The 20,308-nt window shown below is 40.4% G+C and overlaps 1 protein-coding gene across 1 annotated transcript; it reads left to right on the top strand.

Annotated features, from left to right (window-relative positions):
• Window positions 1-2,836: 2,836 nt before the first annotated feature.
• TRIM40 (tripartite motif containing 40) lies at window positions 2,837-18,648 on the top strand. Its single transcript, XM_081295711.1, has 4 exons — window positions 2,837-3,368; window positions 15,554-15,649; window positions 16,683-16,705; window positions 17,806-18,648. Exons 1-4 carry the CDS (start codon window positions 3,024-3,026, stop codon window positions 17,870-17,872), a joined length of 531 nt encoding a protein of 176 aa, XP_081151837.1. The 5' UTR covers window positions 2,837-3,023; the 3' UTR covers window positions 17,873-18,648.
• Window positions 18,649-20,308: the final 1,660 nt, after the last annotated feature.

Here is a 20,308-nt window from a genome sequence, read left to right as displayed (position 1 = left end):
TTGAGAAATCAGAGTGGCCTGTCCCATGGTCCCACCCAGTGGGCAGATGGGTGGGGCTTGCTCCTCTCCAGGGGTCCAGCTGCAGACATATTCAGCCCTCAGACATTTGAGGATTTGTAGGGCTCAGAAACTAGTCAGCCAGGCGGCCCAGGCCACCCGGAAAGCTGTGAGCCCACCTGTCTAGGGCTTTACCTCACTCTTGGTGTTATATTTTGTTTCCTACATTATCCCATGAGATTTTGCAGAAATGTCCAATGCAGGAGGGTCAAGGACTAGAGGTTAAAGAACAGGTGTGGCAGTGAGTAGCTTACAGAGAGCAGCAGGACAAGGTTGATGCCTAGATTTGTGATTTCAAGTGCTGAAATCTGAATTCCAACGAAGTGCAGAGAGTGGTCACAGGGTAGGTGGAAAAAGGGAAGGTCATTAGACGTGGGCAGGTCAAGGAACTGAGGGACTTCAGTGTTGGATGTCCATTTACATAGTCTTGTACTTAGGATAATGGAAAGACATGGGGTAAGGAAAAACCTGTGATCCTTGTACCCAAGTCCTCAATGAATTAAAGGAGACAGGTTTGTGAAGGGTAGCAAAGAAGAGCCAGAGTAGACACCCAGAGATCTTTCAGACAGATATTCTTACTCTGAGTCTGAGAAATAATGGTCAGGAGGTGGGGGTATGGAGTGAGGAAGGTACCCATCCCACGTGTGACCTTGAAATTTTAGGGAGTCATCTCCTTTGAGAAGAAAGCCAAGGAACTATGACTTGAGAAAGTGACTTTTTGGTATCAACCTAAAAGAAAATCTGTTTAAACATTTGGGCACCAAATATGTGGATTTATTTTTCTCACACCAACTAATTGTACAATTCTCTGACATAACTAAATGTCCTTAATTCTGACACTATCGGTGGTTAATACAGATACCACAGGTTAAGGGTTTGTCCCAGAAGACTGCCTCTTGCTTCAGATGCACATCATAAGTAGTGGGTCCCCAGGTTACCCACACTTATGGCTGACTTGGCTACAAATTGGAATTCTCCATGACCCCATCCTTAAGTTTAACAATTTGCTATAATCATGCACAGAACTCAGAAACACACTTTAATTGTTATTACTGATTTGGTGCAAAGAAGTCACGAACAGCCAGATGAAGAGGTACATAGGGTAAGCTCCAGAAGGGAAGAGAACAGGATCTTGTGTCCCAGCTGAGTTGTATCCCCGCTGAGTTTGGTGAGCACCATTTTCCCAGCATGTGATGCATTTACCATCCTGGGAGTTCTTTGAACCCTTTTGTTGAGACTTTCATGAATATTCCAATATGTAAGTATAATTGACCAAATTATTGGCCATTGGTGATTACTCAGTTCCCAGGACCCTCTCTTCTTTCTCGAGGTAGGAGGTAGAGCTATAAGTTCCAACTCTCTAACCATAATTGGCTTTTCTAGTAACTGGCCCCATATTTTAAGAGCCACCTCTTTGGCATAAAATCAGGTTTGGTTGAAAGGGTCCTATTGTGAATAGCAAAATATACACCAGTCACTTCTATCACTCAGGAAACTACAAGGGTTTGAGGATTTGTCTTCCAGAACCAGGGATGAAGACCAAAAGTATACTTATCTTATTATAATACCACACAACTCCACATAGCAATTGGTGGCAAAGTAGGATTGAAGGAAGGGGCTATGGATTGAGGTTTTCAAATAAGACTCTTAGATCATTAAAAGCCTCAAGCGGCAATCCTTATTACTGGCACCAGCTGATGTCTCTCCCAATGTCAATGCTGAGATCAGCCTGACTGGAAGGTTACTGGAGGACAGTGGGGTGGGCAACTGATGTTCCAGCATCATCCAGCAGTAAGTGTCAAGGTCTCATGACACCTGGATCCTACAGTTCCATAAACTGGGATTCTGGTGGCCTCCATTCTGAGTTGACTGTCAGTTTCTGTAATATTTGCATTAAAAGCACCAAGACTTTCCTCTTTCCCATGAGCAAACAAGCCACACCCTGCAACAACCAAAGTCCACCTGTTCTTCCAGTTACCCTAGGTCACGGGGACTTTCATTTCCCTGGTAATTCAGTGTTTCTAAGATTGGGTGAGTTGCTCCACCTCTCCCCCAGTTTTACGGACCCATGAGCATATATAATTGACCTGATTTAAGAAGGAACCATTCACCCGGCCAGCCTTCTCCCCAGATCTGGAGCCTGAGAAAATGACCTGAAATCAAAAAGGAGAAATTGAGGTAGGATTTTAAAAGAGCTTTTGGGGGAAAGGAAGTTAGGCAAGATGAGAGTGAACACACCATATTTAAGGGAAGTGGTGTGGCAGAGACTTCCTTTGGGTCATCTTTGGAGATGATTTGAAAAGAAAGAAAAAGATGGCTTCAAACATTACACAAGTCTCTCTTCTGCTTTCTGTCCTGTTTTCTTTCTCTTTTTCTTTCATTGTGGCATCTATAACCGAGGAAAAGATGCTAGTTAGGAAAATGACTTGCTGACAACATGCTGCTATAAATGGTTGGCTGTATCAACGGCAGTACGTTACTGTGGGCGAGAACAGTTTGAACTCCTGCCGAATCCTGGCAACCAACAGCAAATCAGAGAAGACTTTCAACTTGTAATTTATGGTGGTTCTGTTTCTGGCCATGACAATGACATCCTGGCCATTTAATTTTGAACTGTATAAATATTCACAGAAAGCTCTCAAGAGAAAACAGGGGGGAAAAAATAAAAGAGTTTTTGAATCACCTGCTTCTTAGAGTTGTATGGAAATAGTGATTTCAAGTGTAGCAGATATAGGGAAACCACAGGATGCATAGCAAAGCTAATGAGGTATTTCTGAAACTCATTCAGAATCATGGTTTAGGTGGCCAGAACTGTCTCCTTTGATGGAAAGGGGGCAACTGCCTGAAGTTGGAGCCTGAGCTGTGTCCTTTGGGTCCATCCACCTGAGCCCTCTCATCTAGGAGTATCAAGTGTGGCAGGATTCTTCAGAAGACCAGTGGGAAGCTGGTGGGACAGGTTGGAGACCATGGTCTCCTTACAAGAGGACAGACAGGAGGAGGCTGTCTGCCCCATCTGCCAAGAACACCTGAAGGAGGCTGTGAGCACGGACTGCAAACACCTCTTCTGTCGTGTGTGCCTGGCCCAGCACATGGAGAAGGCCTTGGCCTCTGGGGCTCTCTGCTGTCCCCTCTGCCGGAAGCCCTATTCTGAGGGGGTACTGGGGGAAGGCTACATCTGCCACAAGCACCAGAAGAGGTTTCAGAGGTTCTGTGAGAAGAGCAAATGTCTACTGTGCGTGGAATGCCTGGAGTCCCCTGAACACCAGTCTCATTCTGAGCCGACCATTGAAAATGCCATCAGTCACTACAAGGTAAGGCTGAGCACCCCTGCCATGGCTCCCTGAAGTATTTGCTTCTGTGCGTGGCACCTTACAGAGAGGATCAATAACTGACATCTTTGTTCCCTCTGCTTCATTCTATTTTATATCCTTTTCTTTGCTTTTCCGTGTATATTTTGCTGCTGATGTTGGACTTTCAAGCTTTAATGTGAGGCTGTCTTAAAGGTGATACTGTCCCTGTAATGGCAGATTTCCAGGAAGCCTGAGCCACTCTTAGTGTGCTCATCTGTAGAATGAAGTTGTACCAGATAATGTAAAGCCTGTTCAGTACTAAGATTATATACTCCCTAGTTGATAGTACTAGAAACTTGGCTAGAAGTGAAATCAAATTTTACCTATGCTAGAAATTATCCTGCAAGTATACTGAAACTTGGATATTAATATTTGAGTCTCTCTTTTTCTTCCCTCTTTCTTTGTCTTTTCTTCACTCTCTCCTTCTCATCATGATTATTTTTATCTTACTTAATGTTTTATCAGAAAAATTTCAACCTCTTGGTATTAAAGTCAGACAACACCAAAAGGTATACCATCAAAACTCAAAATCATTTTTCCTGCCTACCCCCATTGTCAGTCCTAGAGGTAATCATTGTTATATATTTGTGTATACTTCCAGAAAATTGTATGTGCAAATGCACTCTTGAAAACACACACACACATACACACGATTTTTTTTCCTACAGGAAAAAAATGTCTTTTGGATGTCTTTATCATCCAAAAAAATATTTTGGACATTTTCCCATTTTTTCCATCAGTACATCCAGATCTTCTGAATTTTTTTCAACAATTGTATGGTATTCATTTTTTGAATGTAACATAAATAGACAAACATTGTGTTATTTTCAAGTTATCATTTTGTTTTGAGGTTGTATACAATGTTGTAATGAATATTTTTCAATGTATATTTTGGATAACGTAGAATACCCAAGATATACTTTGGTGAAAGTGTATAGGAATCTAATTATTTTTTCTAAGTTACAATTTGTCCTATCACCAGTTATTAAATATTCCATATAGTTCTCCCACTGATTTGAATGCCAACTTTGTAATAGGCCATAAATGTATATTTACTTACATATGTTTTTTATTCTATTCTGTTTTATTATTCTCTATATTCCTGCTTGTATGCCAAACCATTTTACATATTGTAAATTTGTTCTTTACTTTTAAATGTTTATGCATGCATTATAAATTACAAATATGTATAACATTACAACATAATCCAAAATAAATAGTGATATAGAAAATTTTTATGATAAATAAAACTATGGTTTTAAAGCCATTTTCTGGAAAACCAAAAATGACAACTTTAATATCATACCAAACATAAGTAATGCCAATTCAAATTAAAGAAATATATGCTAGTACCAGTTTCTGATAATAAAAATGGCTTAAGTCCTACTATATGTTCAATTCAGGACAGGTATTTGTAGAAACAAAATAATATTAAAATCATTTATTTTATAATTAGGCCATGAAGGAAAGAATAATAAGCAGCAGAGTTCTTTTATACCATAAAATTACTTACTCTCACTTATTCAGCTAGAAAACTAGCTTGAGAGGTGCTACGACATTTCATTAATAATTTCTCTACAGCAAATAATTGTTTTTCATCTAGAGCACATTAAAAAAAATTTTCTCCTAAATCTTTTTGTTGTTGTTGTTCTTTTGAGTCTTAATCACTAAGAGTTCAAGGTATTTGGTAAAACTCTGATTTCTTAGAGGGCTTGGTGAGTGAATTAAAACCAAGCAATATGTTTATATTCTGAAAATGTTCTTAAATTCATAAAACATTGCTTGACTGGTGGAGCTAGATTTCCCCTACAGGTATCAGAACACATGTTATAAAATTTCCTACCAATTTTGTCTTGTTCCTTCCTTGTTAGACACTGTGCTTCCTTTTCCATTTTCTCCCTTTGTGGTCCAGCTCCTCTCTTTTCTCTTCTGTCTCAGAACTTCTTGCCAGGCTCCATCTTCTTCCCATACATTGGTCCCTGCCTCCCTTCCTTCCTTCCTCCTTTCTCTCTCTTTCTCATTTTTTCACTGCTAGGGATGGAACCCAGGGCCTTGGGCATGCTAAACAAGCATTCCACTGCTGATTTTTACCAACAGCCCTGTGTTAGTATTTACTTGCCAGATATTTAAGTCACCTGATTTAGAATGTTGATGAAGCACAGGCATTTTTGTGTAGGTGCTAATTTACTAGAGAAACCTGTGTTACCATCTGGAATACCAAAATTGAACAATTCTCTCTTCTTAATGATTGTCTGTTTTGCTCATAGTTGGCATCATGTTCTTAAAACAGGTTCCTGTTGTTCCAGGGCACTCTGTTGTTGAGACATTCCCATTCTCTCCTTCAATCCTTACACCGAAGGTACTTCTTCAATCCAGGAAGTCCACCCTTCAACTCCTGTTTGCTTAGGAACCAAAAAATATTCCATATAGTTCTCCCACTGATTTGAATGCCAACTTTGTAATATGCCATAAATGTATATTTACTTCATGTGGTTGGCAAAGTTAAATGGTCTCCATTTAATTTCTGTCCTCTGTTAATCTGTGCATTAACCTCTTCAAGAATAAGTATACTATTGCTAGGCAGATACAAACTATATTTTTATTGTTGGTACTAGGGATTGAATCTGGGGTGCTTAACCACCAGGTCACATCCTCAGACCATTTTTATGTTTTATTGAGATAAGGTCTTGCAAAATTGTGTAAAGACTCTCTAAATTGCTAAGGCTGGCCTGGAACCTGAGATCCTCCTATCTCAGCCTCTGGAATCACTGGGATTATAGGCAAGTTATAAACTTTAAATAATTGAAACTGCATGATGGCCATCATGGGAATCAAAACCTTTCCCTCCCACTTTCCACCTTGTAATATATTTAAATGTCGGATAGATCTTCAATTTCTCACAACACTCTTATTTTTCAGAATTTTTGTGGATATTCATATGTTTATTTTGTCAATTCCTCTAGAATTATTTTTACCAACCTTTTCCCTCACCCCAATCCAGGTAGTATTGGTACACCATGAATATCTTTCTATTGAAATGATGAAGACTGAGTTTTCTAAGTCTTCTTGATTTTTGGAGAATATTGTAATGATATAAAATGAGAGAGAAAAAAAGATATTCCAGCTTGGGAGTGACTCTAGAAAAGAGAGAAATAGCTCAGAAAGTTGAAGAGGCAAAGAGCTCTGCACTCTCCAGGTATGGTGTCCTCAGGAGTGTGGGGAGGAGCTTCCCACTGGCTAATGAGCCATAGGCACGAGAGGGAGAAATCTACTCATCTACTAAATGATTTACCCAGGTCTACACCTTGTATAGAATGTCATGCTAGCTGTTATAGGAAGTACCAGATGATTCATGATCGTTGTCTTCAAATTCATGTTTAAACAGTAATAGGAATTGCAGAACAAATAAATGCCAACAATATTTATTCATTTAAGGAAAACACAGTGAGTTCTTTCTGAATTTATGTATGATGAGGTATAAGTCTTCACTTAGGAAAACAGACAAATAAGAAATGAAACAAACTACATGATTTTGTGATCTAGGAAGAAAACAAACAAGACCCTGAGATGGAGAGTAACATATGACTATGTTAGTGTGGTCTGACGGGGTCTCTTAGGGGAGATGACATTGAAGTTAAGACCTAGAGGAAGAAAAATGGACCAGTGCAAAGCTGAGGGAAAGGGAATATATGCAGAGACCCAAGTCTGGAAGGTCTCATTATATTTAAAAAATTTATAGTCAGAGTTTGAATTGTTAGGATTTATTGATAGGTTAGAATTGGGGTGAGGAAAAAAATCAAAGAATCAAAGATGACCTCATGAGTTTCTGCTTTGAGAAACCAAAGGGATGATGTGACAGATAAGGACTGGGGAGAACAGGTTTGAATGAAATATCAAGAGTTTCATTTGGGACAAGTTGAGTCCAAGTTGAGACACACCATAGTAACGATCTTAAATATGTAATTGGATATCAACTCTGTATCTCCAAAGAGCGTCTGGGGTTATATTCTCAGAATCTAGAGCAGGAATGAAGGTGATATTTATTTATTTGTTATGGTACTTGAACTTGAACCCAGGGGCATGCTACCACTGAGTTACATCCTGGTTCTTTTTTTTTTTTTTTTTTGATACTGAGGCTTGAACCCAGGGGTGCGCTCAACAACTGGGCCACATTCCCAGCCCTTTTTAATATTTTATTTAGAGACAGGGTCTCGCTGAGGTGCTAAGTGCCTTGCTAAGTTTCTGAGGCTGGCTTTGAACTCACAATCCTCCTGCCTTAGCCTCCTGAGCCACTGGGATTACAGGCATGCACCACCATGCCCGGCTCCCCAGTTCCTTTTATTTTGTATTTTGAGACAGGGTTTCACTAAGTTGCTGAGGGTCTTCTAAGTTGCTGAGGCTGGCTTTGAACTTACAAACCACTTATCTCAGGCTTGAAAATTGCTAGGATTACAGGTGTGTACCACGGCACCTGGCTTGAATATGATATTTACATCCAAGAGAATTGATGCAATATCCTTAGAACGGAATCTTGAGAGAATCAGTTTCAGGGAAGGTCATGGGAAAGGTGATCACTAGGATGTAGGATAGAGAAGGACCCAGAAAAGGAGACAGGGTGAGTCACAGAAGGACAGGAGAAAAACAGAAAATTGTGTCCCAGTGCTGAGAGAAGAGCTTTTTAAGATATGATGGTAGATTGCATTGAAAGAGACCGAGGGGCCCTTTAGATAGTGGCAGAGAAGAGAAGCCTGGGCTGGGAGAAAGGGACTTCTTCCACTTCTCCCGTAGGGGACAAAAGAAGCTGTCTCTAAACATAAGCAGTTTTTAAGTTTTAGAGACAGCTTGGGTGTTCTGGTTTTTATTTCCTCAATAATATAAGAAGCAGGAACATCAGCAGTGTGGCAGAGGTGGGGATGCAAAAGGTGTGAAAAGAGAGAATAGTTTGGGTGATATAATTCAGGCAAGTGAACTATGAGAGAACCTGCACAGAGTTGGCTGGCTGGCTGGAGCACCCGTCTGCAGTTTGAAATAAGTGATCTAAGATGTTCCAAGAGGCTGCTTGAGGACAGACAGCTGAGGAAAAGGTGATGTACAATTTACCCAAGGATAAGGAGGTGGCTGAAAAGTAGAGACAGGAAGAGCAAGGCAGTTGAGTCTATTTCTGTAGAAGTTATGATGGTGGGCCGTGTGTGCACCTGTTAATGTTGACAGAACAGGTTTGGTTTGGTTTTGTCAGTACTAGGGATTGAACTCTGGGGCGGTTTACCACTAAGCTATATCCCCAGCCCATTTTTAATTTTTGAGACAGGCTCTTACTAAGTTGTTAAGGCTGTCTTCAAACTTGCCATCCTCCTGCCTCAGCCTCCAGAGTCTCTAGTACTACAGGTGTGTACCACCATGCCTGACATAAATTATATCCTTTGAAAAAGAATTATGCTGTATTCCAGAAAGACTGAAAAGTTTGTAATGCCACTAAGTCTTCTTTGTATACCTGTTTCCTTACTGACTGACCAATGATGGTGTCTAGCACTTTCATGTATTTTGTTAGTTTAATAAGTGTGTAACATTCACTTCAGTTGTTTTACTTGATTTCTACATGCGGGGGGCAGGAGGGGAAGGTGGTGAGATTATTTTATCTATGAAGAGTCACTGTCTACATTTCCCCATAGAATCAGATCATAAATTCTGTATCATTACTTCACAGTACTTAATCTTTTGAAAAATAAACTGTATTAGTTATGTTTAGCCTACATTTTTTATTTTATCCTTTCTTTTCTTTTTTCTTGTATTTTAGGGGCAAAAATTTAGAAATTTTATATTTAAAATCACTTCTATTCTTTATAGAAATAAAATCTCCTTATCTTAAATACTCAGAAATTTGTCTAATATGATTATGCTGCTCTTTTATCTTTAAAGATTTATTAATTTTAAGCTTATTTAATATACTATATAGTATGAAGGATAAATCCATGTTAATTTTTAAAATTCTTATATCCAGTCATCTGCAAACATTTCTATAATAGTGAGTCCTTTCCACATTTATGTGTTATTTCTGATTTGACATAAAGTAAGTTCTTATAACAATGTAATGGAAAATTTTCACTCTTCTACATTAATTATTATTTTTGTACTAATGTTATTATTACATAGTTTTGATATGTTTGGTCTCATGGTTTACTTTTAAATCTAGAAGTATCTTTGCTATTGAAAAAATTTTTGAGACTTGATAATCTTGTTGACTCTCCTTTCAGAAGAATGTTCTTATATCACCTTTGTAAGTTTTTTGCTTTTGTTTTGTTTGAGATGGGGTTCTCATTATGCTGTCCAGGCTGGTCTTAAACTTGGCACTCAAGCATTCTTTTTGCTTCACCTCCCAAGTAGTTGAGACTACAGGTGTATGCCACCATATCTGGCTGTTTCTTTGTTTTTTAGAGTTCTCCCTGGGATTTTCATGGTCATTGCATTAAATTTCTTGATTACTTTAAGACTCGTGACTTTTGAGGGTTTATTTACTTTTCTTGACAAGTAGCAGGAAGTATCACCAAGTGTTTTTCTCTGTTCTGAATTGGAAATCAAATTGTCTTTGACTTGAGGTGCCCTGATTCTATTGAAGTTAGCTATATCTATATTTTATAATGTTGGCTTTTTTTTGGTCTTATAGATTCAAATGAGAGTCTTTGCTGAGCTCCTATATTTACTCATAAACCCTTTATGTCTATTTCCTGACCTTTTCTAGAGCATGATGATGTGGCTGATATTATTCTGTAGAAGCATGCATTTTGAAAGTTAGTTGTGGGGTTTTTTTGTTGTTGTTATTTAATATATTGGGGATGGGTGCTTTTTGTCTGTCAAGTGCATTTTCTTTTATACACGTTATTAGTTGAGTTATTTGAGAACAAATTTCAGTGTTGCTAGGTTTTCATATTCCATTACTGCTTAACACCCTGGTTTTTACTGTGAAATCATAGTTTATCTGACAGCTTATAGGATCACAAACTTAAAAAAATATTCATTCAAGAAAAGACAGGCATTAAACTATTCACTATATTCCAATATGTCTGAGCCATTTTCTAGCCATTCAGCTTTAGCTCCAATCTTCATCATTTCATTCATTTATCTTTCTTGCTGTTATCTCTGCTTTCTTTTCTCATTACACAGTACCAGTAAGTTGACCTTAAGTCCTTTATTAAATTTTAAACTGCCAGAAGATAATACTAAAGAGTATTTTTGGTAGGTAAATTGCTAGAAGCCACCAGTGAAATGTGCATGAACCCAATTGGCATGGAAGCCATTGGATAAGAAAGTCTGGTATCTGGGAACTCCCGGATACTGGTTTGAGATTGCCTGATACTTGTGACTTTCTATTCAGCTCTGTCACAGGTTCTGCATGGCACCGGAGATGAGTGACCCTGCTGGAGCCACATAGCCACACAACCTCTCAGAGATGGGTGTGGCTTGCCAAGAGGCCAATCAACCTGTTGACTGCAAGCCATCACGAAGCAAGATTCCATAGGCTGAAACCTTATCTCTGCCTTTGATGTACTCTCTCTTAAATAAAGAACCTGAGCCATTTTCTAGTCATTCAGTATTAGCTCCAACTGGGACTGGAGGACCTCTCCAGAGCTCCCCTTTTTTGAATCCCCTTTCTGGCTCTGGCTCTTATTTCTTTACTAATTATTCCAGACTTTATTTTTCTCAGGTAGTTCATCACCTTCTGAGCAGGAAACTATCCCTGGCAGGGTGCTGGCTGCCGAGGGGTGGTAAATGTTTGTAGAAATTTGCTTTTTAAACTCAAACAAGTGGCTAATTTATATGACATACTCTCATTGAATATTATTTTACTGTAAAAATGGATGAAAACATACTTTTTGAAACAGAGAACTCCACCTTGCCCATTTTGAATATTGTAAATGATACATCTATATAACCTGCAATCTTCCATCATTTCATGCATTTATCTTTATTGCTGTTATCTCTGCTTTCTTTTCTCATTTACACAGTGACAGTAAGTTGACTTTAAACCCTTCATTAAATTTTAAACTGCCAGAAGATAAGACTCTGACTTTTAAAACTGAACTTGGAAAATGGGTTCTGACCATCAGAAAAAGACAGTATTTCTGGCAAGAGGAAATAAGAGATAAACCATAATGAGGTGGGGCTTCACGGGTGTGTTCAGAAAGCCCCAAGCAATCCTGTTGGCCAGTGCAGAGGGTGTGCAGGAAGCTGAGAGAGAGAGAGAGATAGAGAGAGAGAGAGAGAGAGAGAGAGAGAGAGAGAGAGAGAGAGCACGCGCGCACTGGAAATGTAAATTGGAGTTGTGTCACCAAGAGAAGAGCCTTGAAGGCTGGGTGGAGTTTGGGCTTATCTTGTCAAAGAGGAGCAGTTTGAAGGGAAAGAGAAGCACAGATAAAAAGTGAAATGTAGGATGGTTTATGGCTCAGTGGCAGAGTGCTTGCCTTGCACATGTGAGGCACTGGGTTCAATCCTCAGCACCACATAAAAGTGAATAAATGAAATAAAGGTATTGCATCTATCTATAACTAAAAAATATTTTTTAAAAAGTAAGTAAAATGTGACAGAAGGGCAGACAGAAAAGTGGGTACAATGACAGAATTACGAAGGCCAAGGGGAAAGGGTTGTAGAAGAGGCCTGTGAAGGGGTGACTAGTCTGAATTCTCCAAATGATTTTTTGAGTTACTAGCAGGACAGGAAATACTTAGCTCAGTTGGAAATATGAGATTAACTGTTAGAAAAAAAGATTTGGTTTCAGAATTATGACTCAACATAATCTGAAGTTAAGGACATAATCTAAGATGGGAAGGGTTAAGGAACCAACCTCCCATCAGGGTTCTTTTTATAGGATTTTGAAATGCAGAAACAGAAGGCACAAGGCTGGGAAGGACAGGGTGGGACAAGAGAGGGAAATGCCATCCACAAAAAAAGAGAGCTGAGAAGTCTTCTCACTTCATCATGGAGATCACAGGTCACCCTGGAGAGAGAAGCTTCAAGAGAAGGATGAAAAACCAAGGCAGATGGCCACGGAATGTAGGGCCATCAGGATGAACAATGGCGAGGACAGACTGACTGCTCATAGACATCTGACTGTGAGGGCAGAAGTGAGCAGGTTGAAGGGCAAAGGCTGTTTGTGATTTTTAAGACCTGAACATTTGTACTCACACAAGCAATTCCACAGCCCTTCTCAGCCTGTCACCTTCCCCTGCAAGGCCAGTGAGTGACAGTGACACTCAGTTATTGCCTTAAGTTTTAAAATTTTGCCTCTTCTGGGAAATGCCTGCAGGAAGTACCCAGTGACAGATTTGCCAGAATGCTCTAGCTGACTTCTTACCTGCCCACTGTCCCTGGGTTAAGGAACCCAGGTTCAAGACTCATCCCGTAGAAAAACTCATGTCTGAGAGACAGTGTTGGGGAGAGAGGAAGGCTTTGTTCAGTGGCCAAAGAATAGTGAAGAAGGAGCTTAGCTCATGAATCAGCTACTCAACTCCAGAAGGCTGAGGGGTTACAGATATAGGATAGGAATAATGAGGCAGAGGGATAGGCTAATACAGAGGAGGAGTATTCATGTATTTTCTGGGAATAGGTGAAGATCTTCCAGGTTCTCAGTGCCACTTCATTTCACTCTTCACGTTATTTGGTGTTTCCAGTCATGGAGGCTGGTAGATGTCTTTTAGTCTTGAAGCAGGCAGAAAGAGATAGTAGGCCAGTCTAGGTCGAGTTAACAATTATAATGGGCCCCATGTGAGCACTTGTAAATATTGCTAGGACATTTTGTATTGTATTATATTGTATTGAATTATTTTTATCGTATTGTATTTTATTTCATTTTCTCAGTATTAGGGATTGGATCCAGGGGTGCTTTATAACTGAACTATATAGTCCTAGCCTTTTTGAGACAGGTCTTGCTAAATTGCTGAAGGTGGCCTTGAATTTACAATCCTCCTGTTTCAGCCTCCTGAGTAGCTGGGATTACAGGTGTGTGCCACCAAACCTCAATCTAATCTGTCATTTCTCTATTAATTTTGTATACATGTGTTGTTATTAAACAGAAATGTTTAATCTTGATGTGATCAAATTAAACATTTTCCCCATCGTTTGTGCTTTGGGGTGTTTGTTTATGGCATTATTTCCCTACCCCTCAGTTCACAACTTTATATGTGAATATTATTTTTTATTAACTTTACACTTTCACCTTTCATACTGCAGTTTTTTAGATAGGGACTTGGTTTTATTTCTTTATTATCACAAGCCAGTTTTCCCAGGACCATCTTCTATAGCTTCTGTTCCTCCTCCTGCTAATATATGCACTGTTCTTTCTTTTTAAAATTCCTGTATGAATATGGTCTGTCCCTGAGCTCTCTCTTCTCTTTCATTTTTTAAAATTTCTTTTTGCACCAGTACTGTTTTTATTACTATAGTTGCAAATAATTTTTATTTTTTAAATTTGGTAGGGCAAATGCATTCTGTACTAGTTGAACAAGGGATTATGAGAAGAATGTTTTCAGAGTCTTCAGTTGACAATCCCCCCTTCCTCCAGTTCAATACTCACCTCTATTGATATCTATACCGGTTTTGTTTACTTTTGCTTTTCTCATGGGTTATAAAAAACCTACAAGCAATTTGGGAAGGGGATACTGGGGATTAAACTCAGAGACACTTGGTCACTGAGTCATATCACCAGCCCAATTTTGTATTTAGAGACAGGGTCTCACTGAGTTGCTTAGCACCTTGCTTTTGCTGAGGCTGACTTTGAACTAGTGCTCCTTCTGCCTCAGCCTTCTGTGCTACTGGGATTATAGGAGTGCACCACTACTTCCTGGATAAAAGCAATTTTTTTTTTTTTGTAGAGACTTAAATCATATCTGGGTGTGGTGATACACGCCTGCAGTCCTGGCAACTCAGGAGGTTGAGGCAGGAGGATCTCAAGTTTGAGTTCTGCCTGGGCAATTTAGAGAGACACTGTCTCAAAATAAAAAATAAAAAGGTCTGGGAATGTAGTTCAGCAGTCGTATACCCCTGGGTTCAATCCCCAATATTGAAAAATTAAAAAAAAAGAAAACTCAAATCATTCATTATATCCATAGTTTCAGGGATACAGTGACCCATCTAGATTCTGATTTAAGATTGAAAGAGGGAGCACATGCCTGCCTAGAATATGGGTTTGTACTTAATAAGTGGCTTTGCTATCCATCCTGGGGACAGGATGTGGTAGGAATAAGAAATGGTACCAGAGCTTTCCTTTTTCTCTTTAAGGCAATTCTCTCCAGACTGGTTTCACTTGTTACTGTAAAATGGTACGAAGCACCAGAAGACTAACTATGAGGAAAAGTTGGTCATGATTACTAAGTTATAGTTAGATAGGAGAAAGAAGTTCTGGAATTCTGTTATACTGTAGGGTGACTGTAGATGATGATAGTGTACAGTATGTTTCCCAAAAAAGCTACAAGTAGTCAAGTGGAGTGACATATGCCTGTAATCCCAGCAACTTGGGAGGCTGAGCAGAAGGATTGAAGTTGAATACCAGCTTCAGTAACTTATAGAGACCCTGTCTCAAAATAAAATATAAAAAGGATGGGGGATATGGCTCAGTGGTTAAGTGCCTGTGGGTTCAAAAAAAAAAAAAAAAAAGCTAGAACAAAGGATTTTTAAATGTTATTATCATCAAAAAATAAATCTTTGAGTATATAGTATGCTTACCCAGACTTGAACATTACACAATATTTATTGAAACATTGCATGGCACCCCATAAATATGTACAATTTTATGTATCAATTTAAAGTGAATATATGTATATATACATGTATATGTATACATATACTATATACATATATAAAATTGTCATATGACTTTTATATTTGGAGAGGAGAGCACCCTAAACTCAAGTGAAAATGGTTCTATCACTATCTGTTATTTTGTGTAGATCTAGACTAAAAAAATTACTCATTACTTTTCTCCCATGATTTTTCTATTAAATAAACTCTCAAGTTCCTTGTTTCAAAGGTACCTACTATTTTCAGGCAGAACGCTACATTAGCCTCGTGCTGGGCAGGACCCTACCTGCTGTGTGGGGTTCCCCCAGTGGGTGCGCCCTTACCACTTGTCTGATGAGCAGTTGTGCCCCTCTCTTTAGAAACGACTCACCCAGCGGTTCAAGAAGCTCAGAAAGGACATTGGAGAACTTCAGCGGCTCAAGGCTCAGGAGGAGGAGAAGCTGCAGGCTCTGCAGGTGGGTTTCTCCAAATCCTAGGAGGGAGGGATTGTGTTGGAGAGTCCTCCGGCACCTCTCTTCCTGTCTTGGATGTCTGTCCCCTGAGCAGCCTGAAGGGGATGGAAGGTTGCTGATGCTAAATACCTGGGTGTTGGGTTGGGCTTCAGGGTTGGCTAGTGGAGTGACCTGGGGGCATGATAAGCCCTCTGACTTTCATGTGACTTATATTAACTGAAAATCAACCTTACTCTCTCTGGTGACAATCAAAAGAGACATCAAGTGAAAATTATTACACCAACCAAGGGCTCTGTCCCAAGAGCCCTAGGTGGGAAGTTTCCTTTCTTTTGGATAGTCTTTCTTTATGAGAAACACAGCTGCCTCTGTGATGCCTGTGACACAGGGAGGCTGTCCCACCAGGGGAAGAGGACTGAGGAATCAGCATTCTTACTCAGGTATTCAACTGTGGAGGGCCAGGAGGGAGCCATCTGACATTGAGTCTTAGGGAGTCCGTTTTCTGGAGTTTCAGGTAGACTGTGGAAACCACAAGTTGGAGGCTGAGCTGGTGAGTCAGCACCAAAACAAGGGACAACTGGATATTATCCCTCAACAGCAGTTGGACCAGCTGGAGGACACATCAGCAGAGGAGGCCAGAATCCTTGAGCTCTCCAAGGCAATAGCACATATCAGCCTTCTGGTTACTGATCTGGAGAGTACAGCCAAGGAGTTGGGTGCCAATACACTGACGGTGTGTACCTGAGGCACCTCCCCAACACTGGGATTCTCTCTGAATAGTATGCAGCCCACCTACAGCACCCCTCCAGGAGATATAAAGGAAGTACTCACGTTGTACATAGGGGCAAGTAGTGGTGGTGTTTGTCCAAGGTCACACCCTGCTGCTTCAGCCTGGTAAGGTGTAAGAAGGAGGGTACAATCCCCTGCAGCTTCCAAGGTGGCCCCCAGAGTGACCTTCAAGAGCAAGTTTGGAAGGGAATTTGGAGGTGTCAGGAACCTGAGATCTGATTGTGATTCTCACTCTCTTTCTCTCTTTTAGACTGCCAGTGACTTACTGAAAAGGTATGAGTCATCCCTTTTCTCTTCCCGCATGTACAGACTCATCACATAGAGGTGCACATCGACTTCATCATTTTTGCCTTCATGCTTCATGCCAGTGGTGTCAAAGGAAAGCAGGGAGTTGAAACTCCAAACGTCAGCTGATGTGTTCAGATGAAAGAAGATTTAAAAGTCATGCAAGAGAACTTTATTAGAAGTCAAAGTGAGGTGAAAATAAAGTAAAAGAAAAGTGAGGCTTAGCAAAAAGCACTCTCAAGGGAGAGAGTGGGCTGTCTCCAAGCAGAGAACAACAAAGGAGACAATGCTGTCCCCAATTTTATTATTGTTTTTTATTTACCAGGAGAACTGGGGACCATGTTCTGTGCTCTTTGTCAATCAAGTGTTCAACTCTTCCTTCACATTGGGCAGTGGAGTTACTGACCTTAGTTGGTCCTCTCCGAAACTGCCATAGTGGCCATCCTCTTTAGGGAAGGTTTTATCTACAAGTCAATCCCATGTTAATGTGAGCATTGGGGTCATTAGCTTGTCAGAAGTTACCTTAGTGCACCCACTAAAGGAATCTTCCTTCCCAGATAATTGGAGACACTTAAAGCCATAATTCTGAGTTTTATGTCAACATCAATGGACCCTATAAGAGTTAGTTCCGTTAATCCTTTTCTCTTGCCATGTTTCCCAATTAGCTCCTTTTGCTTGTTTATTTTCTACAAATCAACTACTACTCTTTGCTTTCTCTTCTACTTTGAAGTAGTTTAAAGAAGGACCCTAAAGACAGGTGCACTGGCACATGCCTGTAATCCCAGTGGGCGCGGGAGGCTGAAATAGGAGGATCAGGAGTCCAAAGCCAACCTCAGAAAAAGTGAGGTGCTAAGCAACTCAATGAGACCCTGTCTCTAAATAAAATACAAAATAGGGCTAGAAATGTGACTCAATGGTTGACTGCCTCTGAGTTCAATCCCTGGTCCCAGGTGGGGAAAAAAACCTTAAAGTAATTTAAAAAAACACCTGTGACCTTGCCTGCATTTCACTGCTCATTGCTAGCGACTACCTAACAGTGGAAGATTCTACAGAATATATGAATTTATCAAGGATTTCTTTGTTTCTAGGAGTACTCCAAAGAATCTAGATGAACTCCTCTCTCTGCTTGCTCCAGCTGGTCCAGTGGCCAATTAATCTTCCTGGTGCATCATCAGGTCTGCCATCTCCAGAACACATACCTATTTCATCATCCCTACAGCCGTGATCTGATGCCTGGATCTCTGACACTTGGACTCAATCTCCTTCCTGAATGAGGTTCATGCTATGGCTCTCACTGTGGAAGTCAGATCCATGATCTCCAGGACCACTTACATGATCTCCATTTTGCCTGTAAACCAATGATATTAAAATAAGCACCTAGGTATCTGGGTGGCACGAGCTCACCAATGATGATGCCACGTCAATACATGGATCCCAGCAGGTTTGTGGGAGGAATATTTCTTCTGAGCTTCAGTAGCACCTGTTCTTTGTACCATCCAACTGTCACGGTAGACAGACTCCAGGGGGATCCCCATGATTCTCACTTCTTGGTGTTCATGCCCTTGTGTGATTTCCTTCCCCTGAGTAGACTAGGAATCATTACTTGCTTCTCATCATTGAAAAATGGCAAATATGGTGGAGTGTCACTCTAGTACTATGTTACTTGGCTTAGGATTCCTCCTTCCTAGCAGACTCAACTCTAGAAGCTCTACTTGTTGACCTGTTGAAGTGGGAGGATCTACCTTCTAACCAGTAGGAACAGGGACCCTTAGTCTCCCAACTATAAGAAGATGAATTCTGCCAACATCTGAGTAAGACTGGAAGTAGATTCTTTTCCACTTGAGCTCCCAGATAAGAACCTGGTTCAGCTGACACCTTGATGACAGTCTTATGAGACCCTAAGCAGAACATTCTGTTAAGTTATGCCCAAATTTTTGACCCCCTCAAAAAACTGAGACAATAAATATGGATTGTTTAAGGTAGTAAACTTATGGTAGTATTAATGGAAAATGGATAACTAATATAATTGTATATTAATTACTTATTCATGTATCTCACTTCTTTGGGTGAGCAAAGATATTACTCTATGTCCTCAATTGTTGGTGCCTGGCTCATAGTTGGTGCATAATAAAACTGTAAATGGAGGCAATGAGTGAATTAATAGCATAACTTGATCCTCCACGTATGAAAGGAGTCATCAATTGCTTTTTTTATTTTTATTTTTAGTATTGGGGATTGAACCCAGGGATGTGCTACCACTGAGCTACTCCCCCAGCCCTTTTAATTTTTTATTTAGATACAGGGTCTGAGTTACTGAGACTGGCCTCAAACTTGCCATCTTCTTGCCTCACTCCCAAATCACTGGCATTACAGGTGTGTACCACCACACCCGGCATCAATTGACTTTTAACCAGTATTATTTAAGCCTTTGTGAGTCAATACTGTACTAGGCACTTAGGGATTAAAAAAAAATGGCCTCAAGGAGGTGCCATGTTGTACTGCCAAGAGTGAAGACTCGGGTGTCAGAGTTGAGTTTAAGTCCCAGTGCTGAAACCTAATGCCTCTGTGGCCATGGACATGTCACTTAGCCTCTCTGAACATCAGTACTACCCCCTTTAAAGTGTGGGTAATGGTACCTGTGGCCTGCAGTGGTTGTAAGAATTAAACTCCATTGTGCATGCTCAGTGTCTGCTGCAGTGTCTCCCACAGTGTAAAACATCAAGTATGTTACTTCCACTACTTTTTAAAAAATTCCACTTCCCCATCCAGAAGCTACAAGAGAGTGTGTAACTGGGTTAAATATCATGGATGTTAAATGCTTGGGAATTGCAAGAGAGAAACAAGTGAAGCTGGATGAGTCAGGGCAGGTTTCATGGGGGAGGTGGGGCCTGGACAGGTTGGAGAGAAAGGTGAAAATATTCCAGGTCAGACTATCACTTGAATGAAAGTATAGAGGTAGAAAAAAGCCATGACACAACTGTAGACACATGAGGAAACTGACTGCTCATCTGGAATGTTCAGGAACTAGGGACACCAGACGTCAAACAGGTGAGATGGATGAGAGCAAGATGTAGGGGGCCATCAAATTGAATTGGGAGTGAAAAGGAAAGTGGTGTTTGCAGTAACTAGTCTGGATCCTTTGTGCAAGATGAACTGGGCAGCGAGTTGGGGATTCCAGAGAGGCTAGAGGAGAAAGAGCCTAGTGTAGATGTTCAGGAAAACAAGAGTGTAGTAACTTGGCAAGAAGGTGTAGATCTCAAGAAACCTAAGACCCCACATCTAAAAACAAGATAGCAGCCAAGGAAAGAAGACCCCTGAAGGTGACAGATAACAATCCCTGACTCCTCTAATGGGTTAATGTCACAGAGAGAACCTGTCCAGAAGTGGGAGGAGTGGGAGGAGACTGAAACTAGAGGTCATTTATGCTGCAGTTGCCTGCCAGGGCCTCAGACCTCTTTCAGTGGAGCCATAGATGATTGGAACAGGGGTGGGTATCTAGTCAGCAGATGGTTGGCCAATTGAGTCTATGGGTTGCCTGTTGAGAAAGAACCTGTCAAAGAGGGACAATAGTGATTCACTGAAACCATCAGG

Source organism: Spermophilus citellus (genome assembly GCF_964194105.1).
Source record: "Spermophilus citellus genome assembly, chromosome: 5".
In the NCBI taxonomy this organism is placed as follows: domain Eukaryota; kingdom Metazoa; phylum Chordata; class Mammalia; order Rodentia; family Sciuridae; genus Spermophilus; species Spermophilus citellus.
This window is presented reverse-complemented; position numbering and strand designations above follow the sequence as displayed.